At 42.2% G+C, this 21,595-nt stretch overlaps 1 protein-coding gene across 1 annotated transcript in view; it reads left to right on the forward strand.

Annotated features, from left to right (window-relative positions):
- The window catches only part of Polr3b (RNA polymerase III subunit B), a 115,028-nt gene that overhangs the window by 17,278 nt on the left and 76,155 nt on the right, over positions 1 to 21,595 (forward strand). The window contains exons 9-12 of the mRNA XM_052752921.1: positions 1,455 to 1,563; positions 12,978 to 13,100; positions 18,523 to 18,642; positions 21,395 to 21,529. Coding sequence (XP_052608881.1) covers positions 1,455 to 1,563; positions 12,978 to 13,100; positions 18,523 to 18,642; positions 21,395 to 21,529 — 487 coding nt within the window. The remainder of the gene's footprint in view (positions 1 to 1,454; positions 1,564 to 12,977; positions 13,101 to 18,522; positions 18,643 to 21,394; positions 21,530 to 21,595) is intronic.

A 21,595-nucleotide genomic window follows, 5' to 3' on the forward strand; every position in this document is an offset into this window, starting at 1 on the left:
ACCTGTCATCTACAGCAGCAGTGCCCTGTAGGACTTCCGCAACTTCTGTTCTCATGAGGTTTGAAACGTGAGGGTATGGGAGCAGGAGGATTGTAGCATAGGTAAGATGTCAGTGGGCAGGAGCTTCTCTTCCTGTGGCCTTACTGACCCGTTAGCCTAGGGGTTTGCAGGCTTCTTTCCAATGGAGAGGCAGCTAACAATAATGACCACTTTCTGCTCACCTAAGACTTAATAGGAACCAGTCAGTTTCTGTGGTATATTATGTGTTTTAATTGTCACCACATTCCTTCAGGATAAATGACACTGTTTCCATTTCATAACTAAGCTCAGGGTCACCTTGATTGTAAAAGGTCCTCAGTATCCATCTCTTTGAACTGTACACAGTTTTGGAGCCATAGCACTCTGGTTTGGATCCAGAAGGTCATCTTTCTGTCTGGCGCTGCGGTGGGTAGTCACTTAGCTTCTCAGAGTCTCGGTTTGCTGGGATGTGGTTTAGAGGGAGCGCTCAGTAAGTGTTGTCATGTGGGGATTAGAACTCATGTGCCACACGGCATCAGCGTAGTAGGCACTTAATATGTGCTACTGTCACGGTTGAAAAGGGCTTTTGAAATGTTTTAAGTCTGTTAGGAATCTCATACCAGAGACACCGATAGAAGGAGCTAAATTAGGATAACTTTTCGTTTCACTGTGTGCCGAAACTGTGGGGAACAAACTTGTATTGCTAATTTTAAAACCCATTTCTTCTTAGAATGTGGGCTGGTCCATTTTGAGATTTTTCTCTTCAAGGAAAATCAGTCATGAATATATGCCCTACATTGGATCAAAGTAATTCAGGTAGAATAAAAGTGAAAGAAGTGAAAAGCTGGGCACTGTGGCACGTAACTGTAATCTTTGCTCTCAGGAGGCACAAGGAGGAGCAGGGGTTCAAGATCATCCTTACGTAGCAAGTTCAAGGCCAGCCTGCTCACGAGCCCTTTCCTCAAGATCCAGCCAGCAGCACACAAGGGACAGGGAAGGGAGACTAGGTCAAAGGCTGGAAGCCATCACCAGCCACAACAGTTCCACCGTAATGGACCGTGAAGAAACAGCTGCGGTTTTTTTTTTTTTTTTTTTAAAGATTTATTTATTTTTTATGTATTTAGCATGTATGACTGCAGGCCAGAAGAGGGCACCAGATCTCATTACAGATGGTTGTGAGTCACCATGTGGTTGCTGGGAATTGAACTCAGGACCTCTGGAAGAACAACCAGTGCTCTTAACCTCTGAGCCATCTCTCCAGCCCAGCTGCGGTGTTTTTAAGTGTTCACAGAAGTGCAGAAAGTTGTCTGCCTTTGAAAGCCAATTAATTAGGGATGATTTTACTTGTTGAGCAGCTGAACCCAACTGGCTAAGGATAGTTGCTGTTGGAGCTCCTGGGTCGGGATGTAGTGTAACTGGATTGTGTTTCCTCGTAGCTCCACCCACGAGAAAAAAAGCAGAACCAACATGGCTGTGAAGCAAGGACGGTTTTATCTGAGGCACAACACTTTGTCTGAAGATATACCCATTGTCATCATATTTAAGGTAAAGGCTGCAGCCCTCTTTCTGAAACTAGAAAGAATTTCTCTGCTTTCTTCTTTATTAATTAAAATTTTTATCACATTTTATTTATTTTTATGTACATGTGTGTGATTGTTGACGTGTGTTTGTGTGTGTGTGTGTGTGTGTGTGTAGGCCAGAGGACAAACTATAGAAGTCAGTTCTCTCCATCCATCACGTGGACTCCAGAGGAGCTCAGCTCATCAGGCTTGGCAGTAGCACCTGTACCCACTGAGCTATCCCACCAGCCCTAGAGTGTGGGTTTTCATATAGAATTAGGTAAGGTAGAGTTAGGCAGGCAAGGGATTCTGGGAATAGGAAGTTGTATGTTCATCTGTTTTCTTTGGTTTTTAGGAGATACCAGAGTGTACAAGGGCAGAGTGACCCTTTCTCCCCCTCTTCCTAACCACACGGTGCTACCTAGAGATCCACTGCTACCAGTTTCTCATGAGTCTTTCAAGAGGTGGTTTACATATTCATGAGTAGAAATAGATCTGTCTAGTCGATATGTGCAGTGCATATTCTTTCACAGTTAGCTCGTTTTTGGTTTTGTAACTTACATCTTAGATGTGGTGTGATAGTTGTACATGCAGACTTGGTGTCTTCTTTGTTGCTGTGATAAAATACCAGATGGCAAATACCAAAATGATAAAGCAGCATCCGGGAAAAGGTTTTATCTTGTCTCACCGTTCATCATGGCAGCAAAGTCGCCTCTGTGGTCAGGAAGCAGAGGAGAGGCAGCTTGTGCTCAGCTCTCGGTCTCTTTTCATAAAGTTCAGGACCACAGCCTAGGGCGTGCTGCCATTCAGAGCCACTGTGCCTTCCCATCCCAAGAATCTAACAAGACAGTCTCCACAGCATGCCAGGAAGCCTGTCTTGAAGTGATTCTAAACCTCAACAAGTTGACAGTGGGATTAGTCATCACACAGACCTGTTGACAGACTGTTCCAGTTATGGGTGTTCCTGTAATGAGTCTTTTTCTGTCCCACCAGCCAACTCCCAAATAACGACACAGAGACTGCTTATTAATTATGGAAGCTTGGCCTTAGCTTAGCTTTGTCCCACTAACTCTTATAACTTAAATTAACCCATTTATACAATCTGCATTTTGCCTCATAGCTTTTTACCTTTCTTTCATCTTGCACCTCCTGTTTCCTCTCTGTCTGGTGACTCTGCCTTTCTTCTTCCCATAGTCCTCTCTGGCCCTACAAGTCCCGCCTAACCTCTTCCTGTCTCGCTATTGGCCATTCAACTCTTTATTACACCAATCACAACAAATACATCTTCACACAGTATACAGATATCTTACAACATTTCCCTTTTTTGTCTAAATAAAAAGGAAAGGTTTTAACTCTAACACAGTAAAATTATATACAATAAGACAATTATCAGCTAAGAATTACATTCACAATGTCCAGTCCATTTGTATTTAGCAAATTCAGAGAAAGTACTGTATTATCTATCCTATCTTAGTTTAGTCCAAAGTTTTGTACCTAATTTACTTTCTATCCTAAATTGTATTACCAACCCAAAACTATGTTTTTAGACCTCAAAACATTTTTTCAGATAAACAATTTAAGCTTTTAGTCTCTCAACCTTATATACTTTATATTTTCTTTTCTGAATTTGGTAACAAAGAAAACTATAGCATAACTTTCTTGTCTTCAACTCCATCAGAGACCCAAGAAGGATATAATATTACCTGATTAAATAGGAAGTGTAAAGCAAGCAACTTCCAAAAGTAGAAATGACAGAAACAGCTAGCTGCCTGGACAGTCACCCAAGGTTCCTCTGTAATGTTGGGGCATCCATCGTCAGCTTACAGGCCTAGAATATCTGAAGGACTTTTTTTGTGAAGCAGGAAATTTTGAAGGACTGTCTTACCTTGTCCTGGCAAAGTTTGGCAGTCGCCTTCTTTTGTGTCTTGCTTGTCCAGTTTGGACAGCATACTGTCAACAGTTTAGGCAAGGGAAGTTTCTTTGCCCAATGGCTAACTTTGCCACAAATGAAAGCAAACTCCATGTGGAGGTTCTTCATTGCCCAATCCTTTCTAAAAGTAAATTGGTGCTGCCAGGAGCAGATGTGTCTCACGGTCAAGTAAAGGCCTTATGTTATGAAAACATCTTAGATGCCATATTCTGTTGATCTCTGAAGTGTTTGAAGACTATCTATCTATCTAGAATATATCTTTGTTTGACCTTGAAAACATGCCCAACATGGCTACGAATTTGATTGTTAGATGACTAACCACTAACATGTATTTCTTAATCATTCTATATAGTTTGTAATAATAACTTTCAAGGACTAGAAATTTACATTAGATTGTTAAATGAGCTACACAGGTATAATGCCTTAAACAAGAGTAGAAACATTTATACAGTATAACAAAAATAATCTTAAGTTTGTATCAATATACAAATTACCTTATATAAAAATAGAAACATGTATACAGTATAACAAAAATAACCTTAAATTTGTATCAATATATAAAACTACCTTATACCAGAGTAGAAAAATATATGCAGTATAACAAAAATAACCTTAAATTTGTATCAGTATACAAAAATTCCAGTGTAAAATATGTGAGACAAGTATTTGACTTTTTAATTTAAAAGTAGATTCAATAATCTACCCTTTTATCCTGTCACTCCTATATCCCCATTTTTTTTTTTTAGAACAAGATCCTGGATCTAATGTCCTTTGCTTAGTTTCCTCCCTTACCATGACCAGCAGCAATTTGCAACCAACCCCCCTAAGCAATGACAAACATCTATAGCCCTCTGAATGACCAACCCCACCCCCCTCCACCTCTTAGGAATTTGTACATCATATTCTTAAAATTGCTTCCTGATGTTTGGGGGCAACGGCATCTTTAGGGGGCCCTAAGAAAATTGAGATAATGGTCAAGTTCTGGGGAAACTAGTTGTATTATTTTTTGTTTAGTCTCTGTGTGATGGGAAAGTGTAGAGTTTAATCTGATGTCTTGGCTGGATAGTAGTCTGTGACGTTAGACCATCTCAGCAGCTTTGAAGTTGTTCTGGATGCATAATTTTGAGGAAACTGCAACAGAGGCATTCTGAGAGGCTGGATTGCTGAGCTACTTGTTTTCATTGGTGTCTGGTCCTTTTTCTGAAAACATACAAACTTTTAAAGGTAGCATTTATATTTGCATTAACACAAATATTGAATGTGTGGTGTGCACAAGTCAGCTAAAGATTATTTTTGTTTTATGTTTGAGTAGGTAAAAGGCATTTGCTAACTTTATATCTGTTTGGACTACATAACCAGACCTCTATCCATGCCATATGTAAGGATGGCGTGTAATAATAAGTCATGAGGACTCTGTAGCCAGCAAGCTGTATCATGTCTCATCCAGTCTCAGAGTTGTTCCCATGTAGCGGGATCAGCATAGATGTCACCTGTCCTGTAGTCTTTCTTGGCTTTTTCCCTCATGTCTGTTGCCAAGATCCTCAGGAGGTCTCCCCCAGTCAAGTGTGATCTCAGTTAACTTTGAGGGAATCCATAGCTTTTAGTTTCCTGTGGAGATAAAAGCACAACCTCTCCCCAACCCAGCAATTGTCTGACTTCCATTTTGAAGCCAAGACACCCCTAGAGAGTATAGGCTGGTTTAATTCAGCAGTCCCTTCCACAATCCAGTGTCTCTCAGCAGTTCTCTGTTCATTAACATTCAAAAAACTCCAAAATTAACAAAGCACGATATAGGGTCCAAACTCCCTGTGTTATATTTTCCATCCTTACATGCCTTATTTTTTTTATTACTTTACTCTCTTTTTAAAGACTTTATTATTTTTAAATTATTTTTTTATGACTGTCTATACCTATTTTCTTTTCTTCTTTTAGCATCTAAGCACATTTTTAAGTGTACTCTACCTGTTTAGAGGTTTTCTCTGTCTGGTCCTGGCTTTACTGAGCACCTGCAGCATTCTCTGACCACATGATACAAATCTTAAACTGCCATGTCAGCTGCCACATGGCTCTGCTTAGTGCATGGTGCTTGCACATGGTGCTAGTGGCTAGCACCAGCCCACAGGCTGCAGCCAGTAGCCACACCTCTGTGTGGCACTGAGTACTGGCCTGCCCGAGAGACTGCAGGACTAGGAACCCGCACCCAGATCCTTGTCCAGAAGTTTTCTGAGCTTTCTCAGGCCCTGTGTTTTGATATTGGGGCCTCCACGTTGGATGCCATATGTAACGAGTCTTTCACTGTCCTACCAACCAGTTCCCAAATAACAACTCAGAGACTGCTTATTAATTATGGAAGCTTGGTCTTAGCTTAGGTTTTCCCACTAACTCTTATAACTTAAATTAACCCATTTATATAATCTGTTTTGCCTCATGGCTTTTTACCTTTCTTTCATCTTGCACCTCCTGTTTCCTCTCTGTCTGGTGACTCTGCCTTCTTTCCAGAGTCCTCTGTCCCCAGAAGTCCCACCTAACCTCTTTCCTGTCTCGCTATTGGCCGTTCAGCTCTCTATTACACCAATCACAGCAAGCCCATCTTCTCACAGTGCACAGATACCCTACAACATGTCCCAGGTCCCAGTTCATGGACATATAAAACATGCTGCGATGTGTCACGTGAGCAAGGACATCTGTAGATTCTATCTCAGGATATTTCATATCTGCTCTTTTTTATGGAATTCTAGATTCTGTTGTTTCTAAATAAGCGTGTGTCTTTACTTATACAACTGGATTTTTAAGTTTGTTTAAGCATTGGCTTAGCACCTAAAAACTTTTTTCCTCTAGAAATGCTTCATTGGTATTCTTCGTGTACAGTCCTGTGGTCCATTTAGTATGTTGTGAAGTGTGCACATGTGTAACATGGATCTTGATGACTAACTTGAGTAATAATGCCCCCAGATGATTCCAGGAGGCACAGCATAGCATGCAGGTCATCCTAGAGACAAACACGGCTCAGTAGCACCCTTCAGCTTCACTTTCAGACTCAGCGTTCCTGTCCCACACTAACTTTATTGTACAAATAGAATCAACAGGCAGAGGTCCTGTGCATGGTAGTAACGAATCTGGGTAAAAAGGAGCATCATTTGAAGTCACAAAGAAGATGTCTTAAAGATGTCCCCAGATTGCATGGGAGTCAGGGAGTCGGGCTTCTTCAAATCTGGTTTGTGATTATGGGTGGGATATGCCCCTGGTCATTCACAGGTAAATGGATGCTGACTAGTTAGGTTCTTGAACTTGAGAAATAACCAGATTTGAAATGCAGTCATAGGAAAGAGGTTCTATGAACTATTTTCTATGTTTATTATAGCTTCATATACTTTTGAGTTCTATAAAAGATGGAGTCATTAATTTTCTTTACAAGATGATAATCATGATAGGACCATTTATATCAAGAGCCCAGAGAGTCTCACGCATGCCTGCTGCCTTACTTCCTTTCTTTGAAGTTTGCATTTTTAAGTACAGAAGGAACTTTGGCTTTTCTTAGGTGAATCCTACAGCACTCAACAGTGTCTCATGTACATACAAAGTGATGGAGACATTTTATCTACCAGCCTGGAGTCACATCTTCAGCAGAGGGCAGTATGTCTCCATGTATCCATGGGACTTCTGTTTTTTTGCTTCTTCGAAGTCTTAAACATGAGCATGAATAGCACTGCTGTTTATAGACTAAGAGTGTTAATTAATCAGAAAGCCTGCGATCTTTGCATCATGTATATAGAAGATGTGCAATGAGATGCATGCATGCATGGACTGAAAATCTGGAAAGCTTTTAAACATTCCTTTTTTTGACTAGATGACCAAAATTTAATAAAATAATTCCTCCTGTGATATTTGTTTAATATTTATGTTGTAAGCACAGAGATATAGCTGATTCAAAGTCTATCTAGAAAAAGGCTATGAATTAACAATCTGTTTTATATGTAACCAGTTAAAAATGAAGAAAGGCTCTGAAAAGTATAGTAGGTTTTTATATATTTTGCAGGTCTTTTTTTGTGACTTGTGATATACATAACAACTTGTTTTGTGTTTTACTTGATGATAGGTTATGGCAACTTTCTGTATCACCATCATTAGTAATTATTATGTGTGTAATTTATTTTTCAGTTTCCTAGACTATGATTTTAGGTATATTTTTTCCACTTGAATGTTTTCAGTCTCACACACCCTGAAATGACTGTCCTTCTCAGATATGTTCATGCACATTGCTAATAGATTATGGGATTTTAATCCTGGATGTGGGAGTGTATCTCTTTAACACTTGGTAAGTATTATATCTCTTTTCCAGAAACATGTTTATTAGTGATCTAGCAAGCACTGTATAGCATTTAAAATAAGCATTTAGAACTTTTTTGTTCAGATCAGTATGGGTATTCCTTTTCAGGAATATTTCAGTCAACTGCTGAGAACTTGTGTGTTCGTCACCACGTTTCTACCTGGGTGACAGCACAGGGTAATGGAGATCGTAGATGCAGACAGAGTTAGCCTCAATTTCTGTTTCTCCACTTAGTACTGTGTGACATTGGGCAGAATTCCCAACTTCTCTGAGTCCTGAATAACTCATCTTTCAGGAGAAAAGTCACCTACAGGGGCTGATTTGTGAAACACAGATGAAATCACGTGTTTCCAGAAACATGCCCTTTCTCTTTGCTGGACCCTCCTTACCCATTGTCAGAAGCTGGGGAAAACACATGAGGATGCTGGAAGAGGCACATCGTTTCTCTTTGTGTGTTGTGTGGCCTGAAAGACCTTGACAGTCATTAGGACCTGATGGTTGTTGATTGTAACCAACAATTGCCTAAAAGTGGCCGAAGCAGCAGGGTTTCCAGACACCACGCTGAGTCTGAATATGATGGGTAGAGCTTGTAAGGTCTGGATCAGCCTTATTTATAGACTTGAATTGCCACAGAGGTTCTCCTGCCCATGAATCTTTCCTTCTTCCCATTTGGTGTCACAGGCTTTCAGCGCTGGCACTGTGGTGGCCCAAAAGGATCTCAGGAGCTGGGCTTTGTTTCTCAGACACCAACTTCTATGGACCTTTTTTATCTTTAAAGGGAAACAACTACAGATTTAAAGAAGTCATCACAGTTCCCTTATTGTCTGCCAGGACTGCTGTTAGCAGTAATAAATGTCAGCTCCCTACAGACAGTCAGAGGCTTCTGGATCTTGGCTCTGTTAGGAAGTCACCTTCATCAGGACCTTGCATGTCTTTCCATCAGTGCAGGTCATTAGCATCGTCTTCTTCCTGCCTTTAAAAGTTACACTGTGCAGGTACCTGAGGACACAGTTTCATGCCACTCTTTAAAGAGTGCTTCTCTGGATTTTGTTCACTGTTGCTGATTGCCAGACCATGGGTGACCTTCAGACAAACTTTATCTCTGCCACTTCTTCCTAAGGTTATTCATTGTGTAGAGTTTTCTCTTGACTTAGTAGTTAGTGGGAGTGATGAGGGGTCAGGAGTACACAGAGTTCCACATAATGTTAGTTTTCAGGTGTCTGAATTCTGTTTGTGAAGCAAACTGGATGGGCATTTTGTTGTTTCTATGGCGATATGTCCTTTATTTGTAGCCATGACTGCTGAAGGCTAACCGGTGCTAACGCTGATTCAGTCCTTGGAGCTGAGGCTCTTTTGTCAATCCTGACTGAGTCACGGCCTGTGTCTCAGTGACCCAGTAGGGAGGGTTTAGTCTTTTGCAGGAAGGCTTTGGCAGTGCGCATGCCTTCTGCACACGGCGTCTTTCATCATTGCTTGGCATGACTTTGTCCCATAGCCTAGGCGTGCCTGGAGGGACCAAGCAGTCTGTTTAGATCCATTCTAAGCCATCCAGGGGTGTTGGGCAATTTAAAAACTACTGTTTAGATTCCACACCAGCACGACCTAAATGGCGACCAAATGAGGAGCAAAGAAGGATTTCTTTCCCATTATTATTATAAAACTCCTGAGTAGGTAGGTGATCCAGTTTGTAGCCTTTTTTTACTTGAAAATTACTGATGTAAAATTGCTAGAATAAGCCAAGTGGCCTCTGATTTAATGCTTAAGATGTTAACATGCCTAGTTTCTGTTCCTTTGTTTAAAACATTAAAACTAGTCACTTTTTGAGCTGTTAACCTTTGAATCATAAGAGGCTACTTTACTGAATTTGATGATTTTTAAATTGACATTTACCTTTAGTAGCTGCTTGGCTAAATTCTTTAAATCAAATTAGAGATAAAAGGACTACAAAAATTAGCAAAACATGTGATTTGAGTCTTGAAATTTTATTTGTAAAGGAAAAGTTTGAAGCCACTTTTGGTAGTACCTGCCTATAATCCCAGCACTGGGAAAGCTGAGGCAGGAGGATTAACGGTCAAGGCCAGTTTGTCTCAAAAATAAAATTCTTTGTTCAAATAGTGGACTTAATTCCTAAAGTTGTTAAGTTGCTCTCTGAGCTGTCTCTAAATCATCACGCTGTTGTGTGGCTTTTCCTGGGGAGACGTGCACAAACATGTTTTCACCTCCGATGGGGTACTAGCATCTGACCAGTGAAATGATTCCGTCCCCTTGAGCTTGGTGAAGTGGTGGGTTTATTGGGGTTGCTTGTGGGAATGTGGTGAAGGGCTCCTGACAGGAGCGTGGATGACTCGAGCCAGCACATCTTTGGAGCCCCCTATTCAATGGTGGTCACTTTCAGGGAAGAGTCCCTCTCGCCCCGCAGTTTGTTCAGAGCTTGTGTAACTTTGGAGAAGGACTGCCTGAATTTTATAACTTTTTTGTTTTGCTGTATTTTGTTTTTGAGACAAGGTCTCACTGTGCAGCCCTGGCTAGTCAGGAATTTGGTATGTGGACCAGGCCAGCCTTCCGTCTGCCTCTGCCTCCTGAGCATTGGGATTAAAGGCATGCACCACCACACATCTGGTTAACTCCTAAAGCTTTCTGGGTCCTGTAAGGTGCAGCAGCTTCCTGAGTCACCTAAGTTTCCTCAGTTCCCTGAGCTTTATGAACCTCCCTCTTCCCTTCAGAAGGGGATATGTAAATTCAGAAAAAGTTACAAAAACACATCTTTGTTCTGTTGGTCAGAAATTTGGGGGTTATTTGGCTGGATGGTTCTGGTTCAGGGTCTTTCTGTTATCAGTCTATCTGTCTGTTGCCACCTGATGCTAAGCAACTATCAACATGGTAAGAGGCTTTGAGGTTGTTTTGGGTTTTGGTTTTGTTTTCTTCCAACCTATCCACCTAATCACATTCTTCATGGGGACCCTCATGATTTGGCAGCAGGAGCACGCAGGAAACTGCAGTGCCTGTAAAGAAAGCAAGCCTCCAAAGGCTTCCCAGAGGGGAGACACCAGGTTTACTCTGTGCTCAGAGGAGTTGGTGCTAGGAGTGTGGGGGATATTTTCAAACTCCCTCAGTTGGTATAAAAGGGACACATACCAGCTACGTAGCATCCCCTGGGTCTTCAGAATTCTCTAGGTCAAATGAGTGATTGTAGAACGATGAGCAGGTAGGTTCCATTGGTGCTGCAGCAGAAGGAAGTGGATGATGCTGCTGCAGTAGAAGGAAGTGGATGATGATGCTGCAGTAGAAGGAAGTGGATGATGATGCTGCAGCAGAAGGAAGTGGATGGTGCTGCAGCAGAAGGAAGTGGATGATGGTGCTGCAGTAGAAGGAAGTGGATGATGGTGCAGTAGAAGGAAGTGGATGGTGCTGCAGTAGAAGGAAGTGGATGATGATGCAGTAGAAGGAAGTGGATGATGGTGCAGTAGAAGGAAGTGGATGATGATGCAGTAGAAGGAAGTGGATGGTGCTGCAGTAGAAGGAAGTGGATGATGATGCAGTAGAAGGAAGTGGATGATGGTGCAGTAGAAGGAAGTGGATGGTGCTGCAGTAGAAGGAAGTGGATGATGATGCAGTAGAAGGAAGTGGATGATGGTGCTGCAGTAGAAGGAAGTGGATGATGCTGCAGTAGAAGGAAGTGGATGATGGTGCTGCAGTAGAAGGAAGTGGATGATGCTGCAGTAGAAGGAAGTGGATGATGATGCTGCAGTAGAAGGAAGTGGATGATGGTGCTGCAGTAGAAGGAAGTGGATGATGGTGCAGTAGAAGGAAGTGGATGATGATGCTGCAGTAGAAGGAAGTGAATGATGATGATGCAGTAGAAGGAAGTGGATGATGGTGCTGCAGTAGAAGGAAGTGGATGATGATGGTGCTGCAGTAGAAGGAAGTGGATGATGCTGCAGTAGAAGGAAGTGGATGATGCTGCAGTAGAAGGAAGTGGATGATGCTGCAGTAGAAGGAAGTGGATGATGCTGCAGTAGAAGGAAGTGGATGATGCTGCAGTAGAAGGAAGTGGATGATGCTGCAGTAGAAGGAAGTGGATGATGATGCAGTAGAAGGAAGTGGATGATGCTGCAGTAGAAGGAAGTGGATGATGCTGCAGTAGAAGGAAGTGGATGATGCTGCAGTAGAAGGAAGTGGATGATGATGGTGCAGTAGAAGGAAGTGGATGATGATGGTGCAGTAGAAGGAAGTGGATGATGCTGCAGTAGAAGGAAGTGGATGATGCTGCAGTAGAAGGAAGTGGATGATGATGCAGTAGAAGGAAGTGGATGATGATGCCGTAGAAGGAAGTGGATGGCAGCAATAGAGTTGGCATTGTCCCAGACGAACACTGAGGAGTTGAGGTTTCTAGATAGATGTCTCTCAGTGGTTTACAGGACAATGCCCTTAGAGTTCTGCATTGGAACTGGGAACTCCATTTGCTTCTCTTTTGTGTGGAAGAGAACTGAGGAGAACATGACAAGCTTGACTGGACAGTTATCCTCTGGTTTGGTCTTTTCTCCAAGCAGAAGGAAGACATTTTGGTGTAAACATGACTTCCCCTGACTTCTAAGAAGCAGGTCATTACCACACCAGGAGAGGGCTAGTGGGATTATGCTGTGTCTCTCCATATGGCAGCATTCTGGCCAAGTGTCTGAGGAAGTGAGTGAGCACAGGACCGTGAGGTGGCCACCGCCACCTTGCAACACTTAAGAAGGTTCCTAGTCAGGCACACTCATTTTCAGCAATGTTCATTTCTGGCTTGCTATACCATTGGGGGTGTTGCTTTAGTTTGCTGTTGTTACTGTGACCAGGCCTCCCCACTAGACTTCCCAGCCTCATTTCTTCATAGTGAAACTCTTAGAATATTTTTAAAAATTGGGATGGTTGTACACGTGCAGAAATGCTTGAGGGTGTTTGTTTTCCTCTTCCTAATGACAACTTCTATTTCAGGTTCTCGTGCAGCTCGGGCTCTGGCTGCCAATGCCAGATGGCACCGTTTCTGAGAGAAGAGCTGGCTTTTGCTTGGAAGTAATACCCACAAACAATGCCAGATTAGCATAAGCAAATGTCAGTGAGTGAGCACAAAGCCAACACTCCCCGTCTTTTCTTCTCTTTCTAGGCCATGGGTGTTGAGAGTGACCAGGAAATTGTGCAGATGATTGGAACAGAGGAGCACGTGATGGCTGCGTTTGGGCCCAGCTTGGAGGAGTGCCAGAAAGCTCAGATTTTCACACAGATGCAGGTGTGTCTTTCATGGCGTCCTTTGCTGTGGATTGAGTCTTCAGTGCTGTTCATCTCAATAAGCCATTGCAGTGGGGGTGTAGGGTGGGGAAGGGGATCGAGGAGAAGAGCAACACAGAGGTTCCTTTGACCCGCTTCCGGAAACTGGAGGAAGGAGTCGCTGCGCCAATCATCAGAAGAGGGCTTCTTCGTGGAGAGGAGGCTTCTCCTGTGCTTCAGTAACGGCACCATCTGCCCTATTTGTCCAAGGGATGGTACACTGTTAAAACCCTGGCAGTTCCCACCTGAGACTTGCCTGCTTTCATTCTCTTCGATAGCCTTTTGGTGGTGGTGTTGGGTGGGTTGCTATGATAAACCACCATGACTGAATGCAACTAAAGGAAGAGTTCATTCTGGCTTGCAGTTCCAGAGGGATAGCGTCCATAGTGGTAGCGAAAGCATGGTAGCAGGAAGCAGGGGCAGGAAGCTAGCCAGTCACATTTTCATTGACACGAAGTAGGGAGAAAGTAGGAATTGGGGCAAGGCCACCTTCACATCCCACCCCCAGTGACATACTTTTTCCAGCATAGCTCTACCTCTTGAAAGTTCCATGACCACCAACTGGGGACCAAGTGTTCAACCCATGAGCTATAAAAGACATTTCTCATTTAACACAACAGGGACCCAAACCAGGGCTTTGTGTACGTAGCAGGTACTCTACCAATGAGCTGTGTCCTTAGCTCTTAATGTCTGTTCGTTCCCAACTTCCAATTTACCTATTCAGTCTTTATCCCATTTTCTGAATTCCCAATTACTTCAGTATCAAGAAAGGTCCAGGAATAGTTCCTTTTATTCCCCCAGAATCTTCACTGGCCTCAGGTACAGCTGGTTAGAACCTTGGAATCTAAGGACAAGATTCAAAGATGATGTTAGGGAACTCCATGTGTGTAAACATGATTTTAAAAAATAATTATAATTCCTTTTTCATGTGGGAGAGTCCTCATACTACTTGGGCTTTTTAGTATGATAGTCACAAAGTGTTTTGCTAACTGAGTCTATGTGGCATTTCTTATACCCTCTGGGAGCTAGGGATGCCCTCCTATAGAACTAGGATTAGATGGTTTGAATTTGTCCATATGTACATTGCCTAGCCTGTGAGATACTTACAGGAAAATATAAAGCCTGAGTTTCTTTCTTCTGGCCACCCTTGATGCATGTAGAGAGAACATTCCCACTTACTGTCTGCTTATGTGTTCTGAAATCAAATCAGTCTGGATGGATTTTAGATGAAGTCTTGCACTTAGGAAGGTTGATGTCATACTTCAGTGTGTGTATCCAAAACACATCACTAGGGATCGCTCCTGCCTGCTTTACTCGTTCTCCATGGTGAGTGGAAATTGACTCAAATAGTTGGGCAAATAACATCGGGAAACAGTATGTTGATTAGGAAGTACTCGTTTTGGCCTTTCTTGAAAGTGAAATACTTGATAGGCATGAACCTTCATTAAAAAATCAAAGAATCATGTCCAGGGATCTAAGAACATAGAGAGGAAACATTAAGAAATGAACAGGAAGTAGAAAATGAACACTTGTCCTGTGAACAGGAATATAGGCTCAGCCTTGGGAGACTTGCTGTCTGTCTGTGACAAAAGAGTGTTCTAATGGTAACAGGGCTGACAGTTTCCTTCCTCCACATTTTAACCATCGTTGGTCAGACAGCCCTCGGCATTGTAGAGCTGTGTCAGCAAGGCCACAGTGGGTTGGACTCACATTCCCATCTGTTAGTAGATACTCACGGAAACTTCTCAGCTAACTCAATTAGATTAGGTTGGAGAAAAGATGGAAGAGAGATATAATTAGTTAACTTCAGAAAGAGAAATGTTTTGTTTCCCTGAACAGAAAGTAAGGATTTGCAAGTGCTTACAGTCTGCATGCTAGGTTAATAATAATCCAAAATGTTTAGTACATTGAAGATACAGCATTGGTTAAAGAAAGCATGAGTATTCTCTCCTATTCTGAATGAGGACGGAGAATGTGCACTTCATTGTGGAATAGTGTTGTGTGACCAAACTTTTCCTGGGGAGACACAACACATAAGTCTACTCACCCCAGATTAGGATCTCGGGACTGACCAAGGTATGGACACCGCTAAAGTCCAACCTGGTGAACCATTGAGTTTTATTGGAAGAATATGGGTGAGGGGTTACTTACAGGAGCAGAGGTGACTCAGACAGCTGTATCACCAGAGCCCACCCCAGCATGGATGACAGCTCAACAGGTTGGAGAGTGTCCTTTCCTGACTCGGGTCTAAAACTCTTCTAGGCAGCTTGGCTGGTTTCTGTTTCTTTCAAGCTGCTGGTCTTAAGTCTTCTTCGAAGCTTTTTTTTTTTTTTTTCTCTCTCTCTCTCTCAGTCTCTTTTTTTTCCTCTCTCAGTCTGTTTTTTTTCTCTCTCAGTCTCCATTTGTCTAAGAGGAACTCTCAGCTTCATTTGGCAGGGAGGGACCTACTGAATCTACTCAGTTTCAGGGACTTCCTGACACTATCTTGAGTTGTTTAGCTTCCTGCTCAAGAATCTTCTTTGTGAGGTGGAATGTTTCAATTTTGGAGGAAACTGTTACACCACACATAGCTCTTTTGAAGATGTTATGCTTCAGTGAATTAAATGAAGGAGTGTTGTTGTTTGTTTGGTTTTATGCCTGTTTTTAGCCTCCACCATTTCCTCTGTTCTAAAGCCTTAGCTCTATATTGTTTATACGTTTTTTCATCATTGTCAAGGGCTCTGGTTCTTTCCTTTTGGGAGATGTTGCTAGGAATAATATTTTGGCCTTCCTTGATAGGCTGTTTCTGCAGCCCTCACACTGTGAGGAAGTGGCATTGTTGGGTACCCAGGGAAGAGACAGCAGTGTGACACCAGAAGGGATTCCGCTCTCCTTGTGTACCTCTCACTTTTTCCCTCAGAGTGAGGAATCCTGCGCCCTTCCCCAAGGAGAAAGCTGTAATGGCCGTCTCAGTTTAGGGAACATCAAGCTGCCTCCTTGCTCTTGTCTCCCGCGGAGTGGGCTTGCTCCAGTCAGCTCCTTTGTGTTGCTCACTGAGAGTCACTATGTGAGTGCTTCAGGGCCTCCTCTGTCTAATCTGTGACTTCACAGTGTTTCCTCCCCCACGGGTTTCCTTATGCCCTCCAGTTCTAACTCCCCTCTCCCCCCCCTCTGGTATTACGGTGATTTTATCTCATTTGTTCCTGAGCTTTATACGGAATTAGCTGTGTATAATGTGTCTAACTTTTGCTAAGCATGCTGTCCAAGATTTCCTGAGGTTTTTTGGTTGTTGTTTGTGTTCCTTTCATGTTGTTTCTCCATGGAGTCTGTCCTCTTTATTGCTTAATAATATTCTACTGTATAACTGAACCAGTTTTCCCTTTTTGTATTGATGTTCATTTGGATCTTCTTTCTTTTGCTTTTATGAATTGTGCCACCATTGACAAATCTTTGTATGGGCAATTTTATTCTTTTGGGTAAATACATAGAAGTCGAGTTACTGGGCCAGAGAACAGTGCATATTTAACTTTTATAAAGTTGAAACTTTCCAGTCCCCAAATGATCATTCTATTTTGTATTACTGGCCGCAGTGTACAAGTCTGATTGCTTCTTGTTCTCACAGTATTTGGTGATGTGTCTTTTTAATTTTAGATGTTTTAACAGGTGTGTAGCATTATCTTATTGTAGCCTTAATATTCATTTTTGATGGCAAATTATGTCGCGTGCTTTTCACGTGTGAATCAGCCACTGATTTTCTTTTGAGGGGTTCGGACTGTTTATTTGTTCACTGTCTGCATTCAGTTGTGCATCTTTTTATTAATGAATTTCAGAATCCTTTTAAAAATGAAGTCTGAGTCAGGCATTGTGGCACATGTCTTTAACCCCAGCACTTGAACTCTGTGAGTTCAAGGACAGCCTGGTCTACAGAGTGAGTTCCAGGATAGCCACAGCTATACAGAGAAACCCTGTCTCAAAAAAACAAAAGCCAACAGAAAAGTGTGGATATAAATCCCGTGTCTGGCTTCCATATTGTAAACACTGCCAGCTCTTTCGTTGCCTCTCTGGTCTTTTTCTTTCACAGTGCTGTTTACCTTTGAAAACACCAAGTTATCAAAAAAGTTGTGTTTTGTCTTTTACAATCATTACCTCTGTATCCTGGAGGTCTTTGCCTACTCCACATTAGATTATTTTCTATGTCTTTTTCTAGAAGTCATACAGTTTTAATTTCCACATTAGTTATAAAGTCCTTTTTTGTTTTTGTTTGTTTTTCAAGACTAGGTAGCTCTGGATGTCCTGGAACTCACTGTGTAGATCAGGCTGGCCTCAAACTCAGAGATCCTCCTGCCTCTGCCTTCCGAGTGCTGGCGGCATTAAAGCCGTGTGCAGCATCACCTGGCAGGTGTGAAGTCTTCCCTCGGATTAGTTTTTCCTCTTGGCGTGATCCAGAGGCCCGGGCTCCTTGCTCATGTTCGGGTCTCGAGTTGTGTTTCGCCACCAGGTACTCAAAGGACAGTTTTTTTCTCGCTGACTTGTTTTGACTCTTTTGTCAAGAATCAGTTGGGCACTCTGTGTGAGGTTGTTAGGGGCTTGTGGTTTCTTTCCGTCTGTCCCTCTCCATGCCACTGTTAACATCTTTGTCATTCCTGAGGTTTTGTTTCTTTAGTTTTTGAGACAGGATCTCTCTATGTAGCCCTGGCTGGCCTTGAACTGACAGAGATCCACCCGCTTCAGCCTTCCAAAGCTTGAGATTAAAGACCGTGATATCAGTGCCTGGCTACTGCGGCTTTGTAGTTGAAGTCATGATCTTTTCAGCTATCCAAGCCCTTTGTGTAGCCATGTAAATTATAGAACCTAGGGCTTTATAATCAACCAACTTGGAGTTGTTTAAACCCCGCTGGGAATAAAATGATCTATTATTAATTTATTGGTTAATTTGGAAAGAATTTAAACTGTACATCATGTTATTAAGTCATCTAGTTCATGACATTCATCCTGCATTTATTTGGGTTTTGTTTTTTCTGTAGCTCTTAGATCTTGGCATGGTTTGTTTTCTTGGTTTTTTGTTTTGTTTTGTTTTAATGGGAACTACAACATTCCATAGTGATATTCTGAATGAAGAATTGATGGCTGCCTTATACACACACAAACACATTTTTTATCTATTTCTCAATTCCCTATAAATAGTTATGTGTCAATTTTATAGGAATAAGACAATTTAAAAATGAAAGGGGAGCCAGTGTGTGGGGTAGGCATTGTGCTGTAGTATTTGTTATTGATTCATGACGTTGTCTTTGTTCCCAATGCGGCAATCTGTGTAACCAGGTCCTTGACTTCTTTGCTTGTAACAGCACGTCAGCACGGATGATCCCAGTGATGTAATCAAACCCTGCTTTGTTTTTTTATAGGCGTTAAAATATATAGGGAATAAAGTAAGAAGACAAAGAATGTGGGGAGGTGGACCAAAGAAAACAAAAATAGAAGAAGCAAGAGAACTCCTGGCTTCTACCATTCTGACCCATGTACCTGTGAGTAATCGTCAGCTCTGAATGACGTTTGTGAGACCCACGACTTCCTCCCAAAGACTCTGGAATGCGGTGTACACTGTTAGTTTGTCCCCAAGAGCTAATACTAAGAGGACTGCACTGCCCCGTTGGGACTCAGCTCCCGTTATCAACAGTCAACGTCAGTAGTCAGTGTTGCCTGTGCCATTTTTTAAAATGCTCATTGGCTGAGTCATCCCCATGATCTTGAATTGCAGGGTTTCTAGCTTCCATCATTTACAGCGAAGACTCTCTCATCCATAGCTGGGTGGTTTGCTTTGTCACCTGACTGGTGAGTGTAAGAGCTACAGAAAAAACAAAACCCAATTTAGGAGTGTACTAGAGAGAAGCTAGAGCCTGCCTACTGGTCTTGAAGTGGGCCATGATTATTTTCTGTTAACCTACCATTGTAGGTCAGCTGTGGTGGCATGTGGGGTATTTCCAGGAGTTGTCCTCTCCTCAGGGAATGTGTGTGCCCCTTTTGCTAAATCAGAGCTACCAAGTGCACCATCATGGATGATCTAATTCCAGGGTCACAAACTGTACCTTCAGGGAATCTGTGGACGTGGACTGGCTTTGTAGTGACATTCAGGTTCAGTTTTCTTACCTTAAACACTTACAGCAAATAATCTGTATATCCATACTGCTCTGCGGCTTCTGTCTGTATGTCTGTGATCTGATTCAGAGCATTTGAAATTCTTATTGAAGCTGTGTGGGAGCTGAGTTTTAAGTTCTTTTGGATGATTGAAAAGAGTTTAAAATTCAAAACAGCAAAAGGGGATAATGTGAGCAGTGAGATACTGGAGACACAATTGTTCAGATCCTTGGATAGTATGACCAGTGAGATGCTAGAGTTAGAGACACGATTATTCAGATCCTTGGATAGTGTGACCAGTGAGATGCTGGAAACACGATTGTTCAGATCCTGGTTTGGAACTCTGAGTTTCCCTTGCACTAATGTGAATTTTTCTGAACTTAAGTTTCTTCATCAGAATTATGAAGTAACATTACTACCCCCTAAGTCTCTTGTGATGGTTCGGCTTATACAGAAAGCTCCATTTCCCAGCTCTCCAAGATGGTACAGTATATTAGGAGCCTGGCTTACCATAATACTGTAATGGCAGAGAGCCTTGTTGACCATGATGACTGTGCAGGTCTTTGCTAAATTTGGGTCTTAAAGCATAATTCCTTGGCTCTTTTGCAAAGAGATTGAACTACTATTTTTCAATTTTTTAAATGTTTTTAAATACATATTTCAGTAAAGAATAGATGAATTAGGAAAAGACTTAGAGTTTTCAAAGTCTAAGACAGTTTTTTTACATAAATTAAAACTTTGGGGGCAATACAGGAACATGAGGTATTACCAAAAATAAAGCAATGCCGATGGTGTTCATCAAGGGGCAGGCTCAAGAGCTCTCTGGGCTAACTAACACCCAGGAGTTTGCTAGAAATAGGGAGGCTCTCCCTAGACCTGTTGAGTTGGAGACTCTAGAGTGAGCCTTATCATCTGCATTTTAGCAAGTCTTCCAGGTGCCTGTGGCACATTCACAGACTGGAAAACCTTAACTGTTCAGAGTAGGGCGACATTGAGAAGTCTCCGGGTTCTGTTGACAGTTCTGCTCCACCATCCCATGCGCATTTTAGAGCTCTTACCCTTTTCAGGTGATTCATGTTAACACCCCCAAGGAATGCACAGTCATTAGAGCAGAGGGTTCCCACTTTCCATGTGATTGTGGACATTGTCCTGGGAAAATGTGCTCAGACTGAAATCATTTCAGTTTAGGTCTAGGCTTGGGTTTCAAGCATATTGTAGTTAAAAGGGGAGGTGGGTAAAATGAGTTGAAGAACCATGAGTGTAACAGGGATTGTTGCTATGATATTCATGTTTACTTCTGCCTGTAAGTCCACCAGTGTTTATGTTGTGAAAGGGGAAGGTGAACTGGGCTTTGTTGAAAGTTAAAAATGTGACTAATAATTTCTTTATTTTTCTCATCGATAAGCAAAACAACTGTTACTGATTATTAAACAGCCAGAAGAGTTAGATGATCAATGCAACTTACCCAACATTAAGGCCAAGAAAATAAACACAGAGTTCTATAAATACTGAGAATATAAATTATTTATTATCACTGCATAACAAAGAGCTTCAAACCTCAGTGACTGAACATAACTGTGTGGTCTCACTCATTGGTCTGTGTTCACTAGTCTTAGCCCAGAGTTCGAGCAGGTTTCTTGTCTTGGCCTGTCATGAAGTTGCAAATGGCAGCTGAGACTGGAGTCATCGGACGGCTTCACTGGACTGGGTGTCCACCAAGGCTTCCTCACTCACAGCGAAATGCACTCCTTTCCCACTGTGTCCCTGACTTGCCCTCTGATGCCTCGGGATTTAGGACAGTGAACGTGCCAGGGTTGGAGAGACCTGGCTTGGCATCATGTCTGCCATATCTCAGACTCACCATGGGCCAGTCCACAGTGGGCAATGACTGAGTGGCATGGAGGACGTAGGAAGCAAAGCTGTTCCAGTCGTCATCTTTGAAGGAAGACTACCCACAGCGGCAATAAACGCAGAGAGGGAAAGTTTGAATACCTAGTTTACACTAGCTGATTTCTTAAAATGGGGAGAACTGTAACAATTCATTGCTGTCTTATTTGAATGTAATAGCATCGTTTTCTTGAGGCACCTTGATTAAGTAAGTGTACACCATCGCAGAATGTTTCTCCAATTTCTGAACTACAGGTTAAGGAATTCAATTTCCGAGCTAAGTGCATCTACACCGCAGTGATGGTGCGGAGAGTGATTCTGGCCCAAGGAGATAACAAAGTCGATGACCGGGACTATTATGGTAACAAGCGTCTGGAATTGGCGGGACAGGTACTTTAATTACCTTCATGAAGAATTTTATTTTCTTTGATAAGATTAGGTTTTTTAGTCACTCTA

The sequence above is a fragment of the Peromyscus californicus genome, unplaced genomic scaffold (genome assembly GCF_007827085.1).
Source record: "Peromyscus californicus insignis strain IS unplaced genomic scaffold, ASM782708v3 Scaffold_24__1_contigs__length_46423439, whole genome shotgun sequence".
Classification (NCBI taxonomy): Eukaryota; Metazoa; Chordata; class Mammalia; order Rodentia; family Cricetidae; genus Peromyscus; species Peromyscus californicus.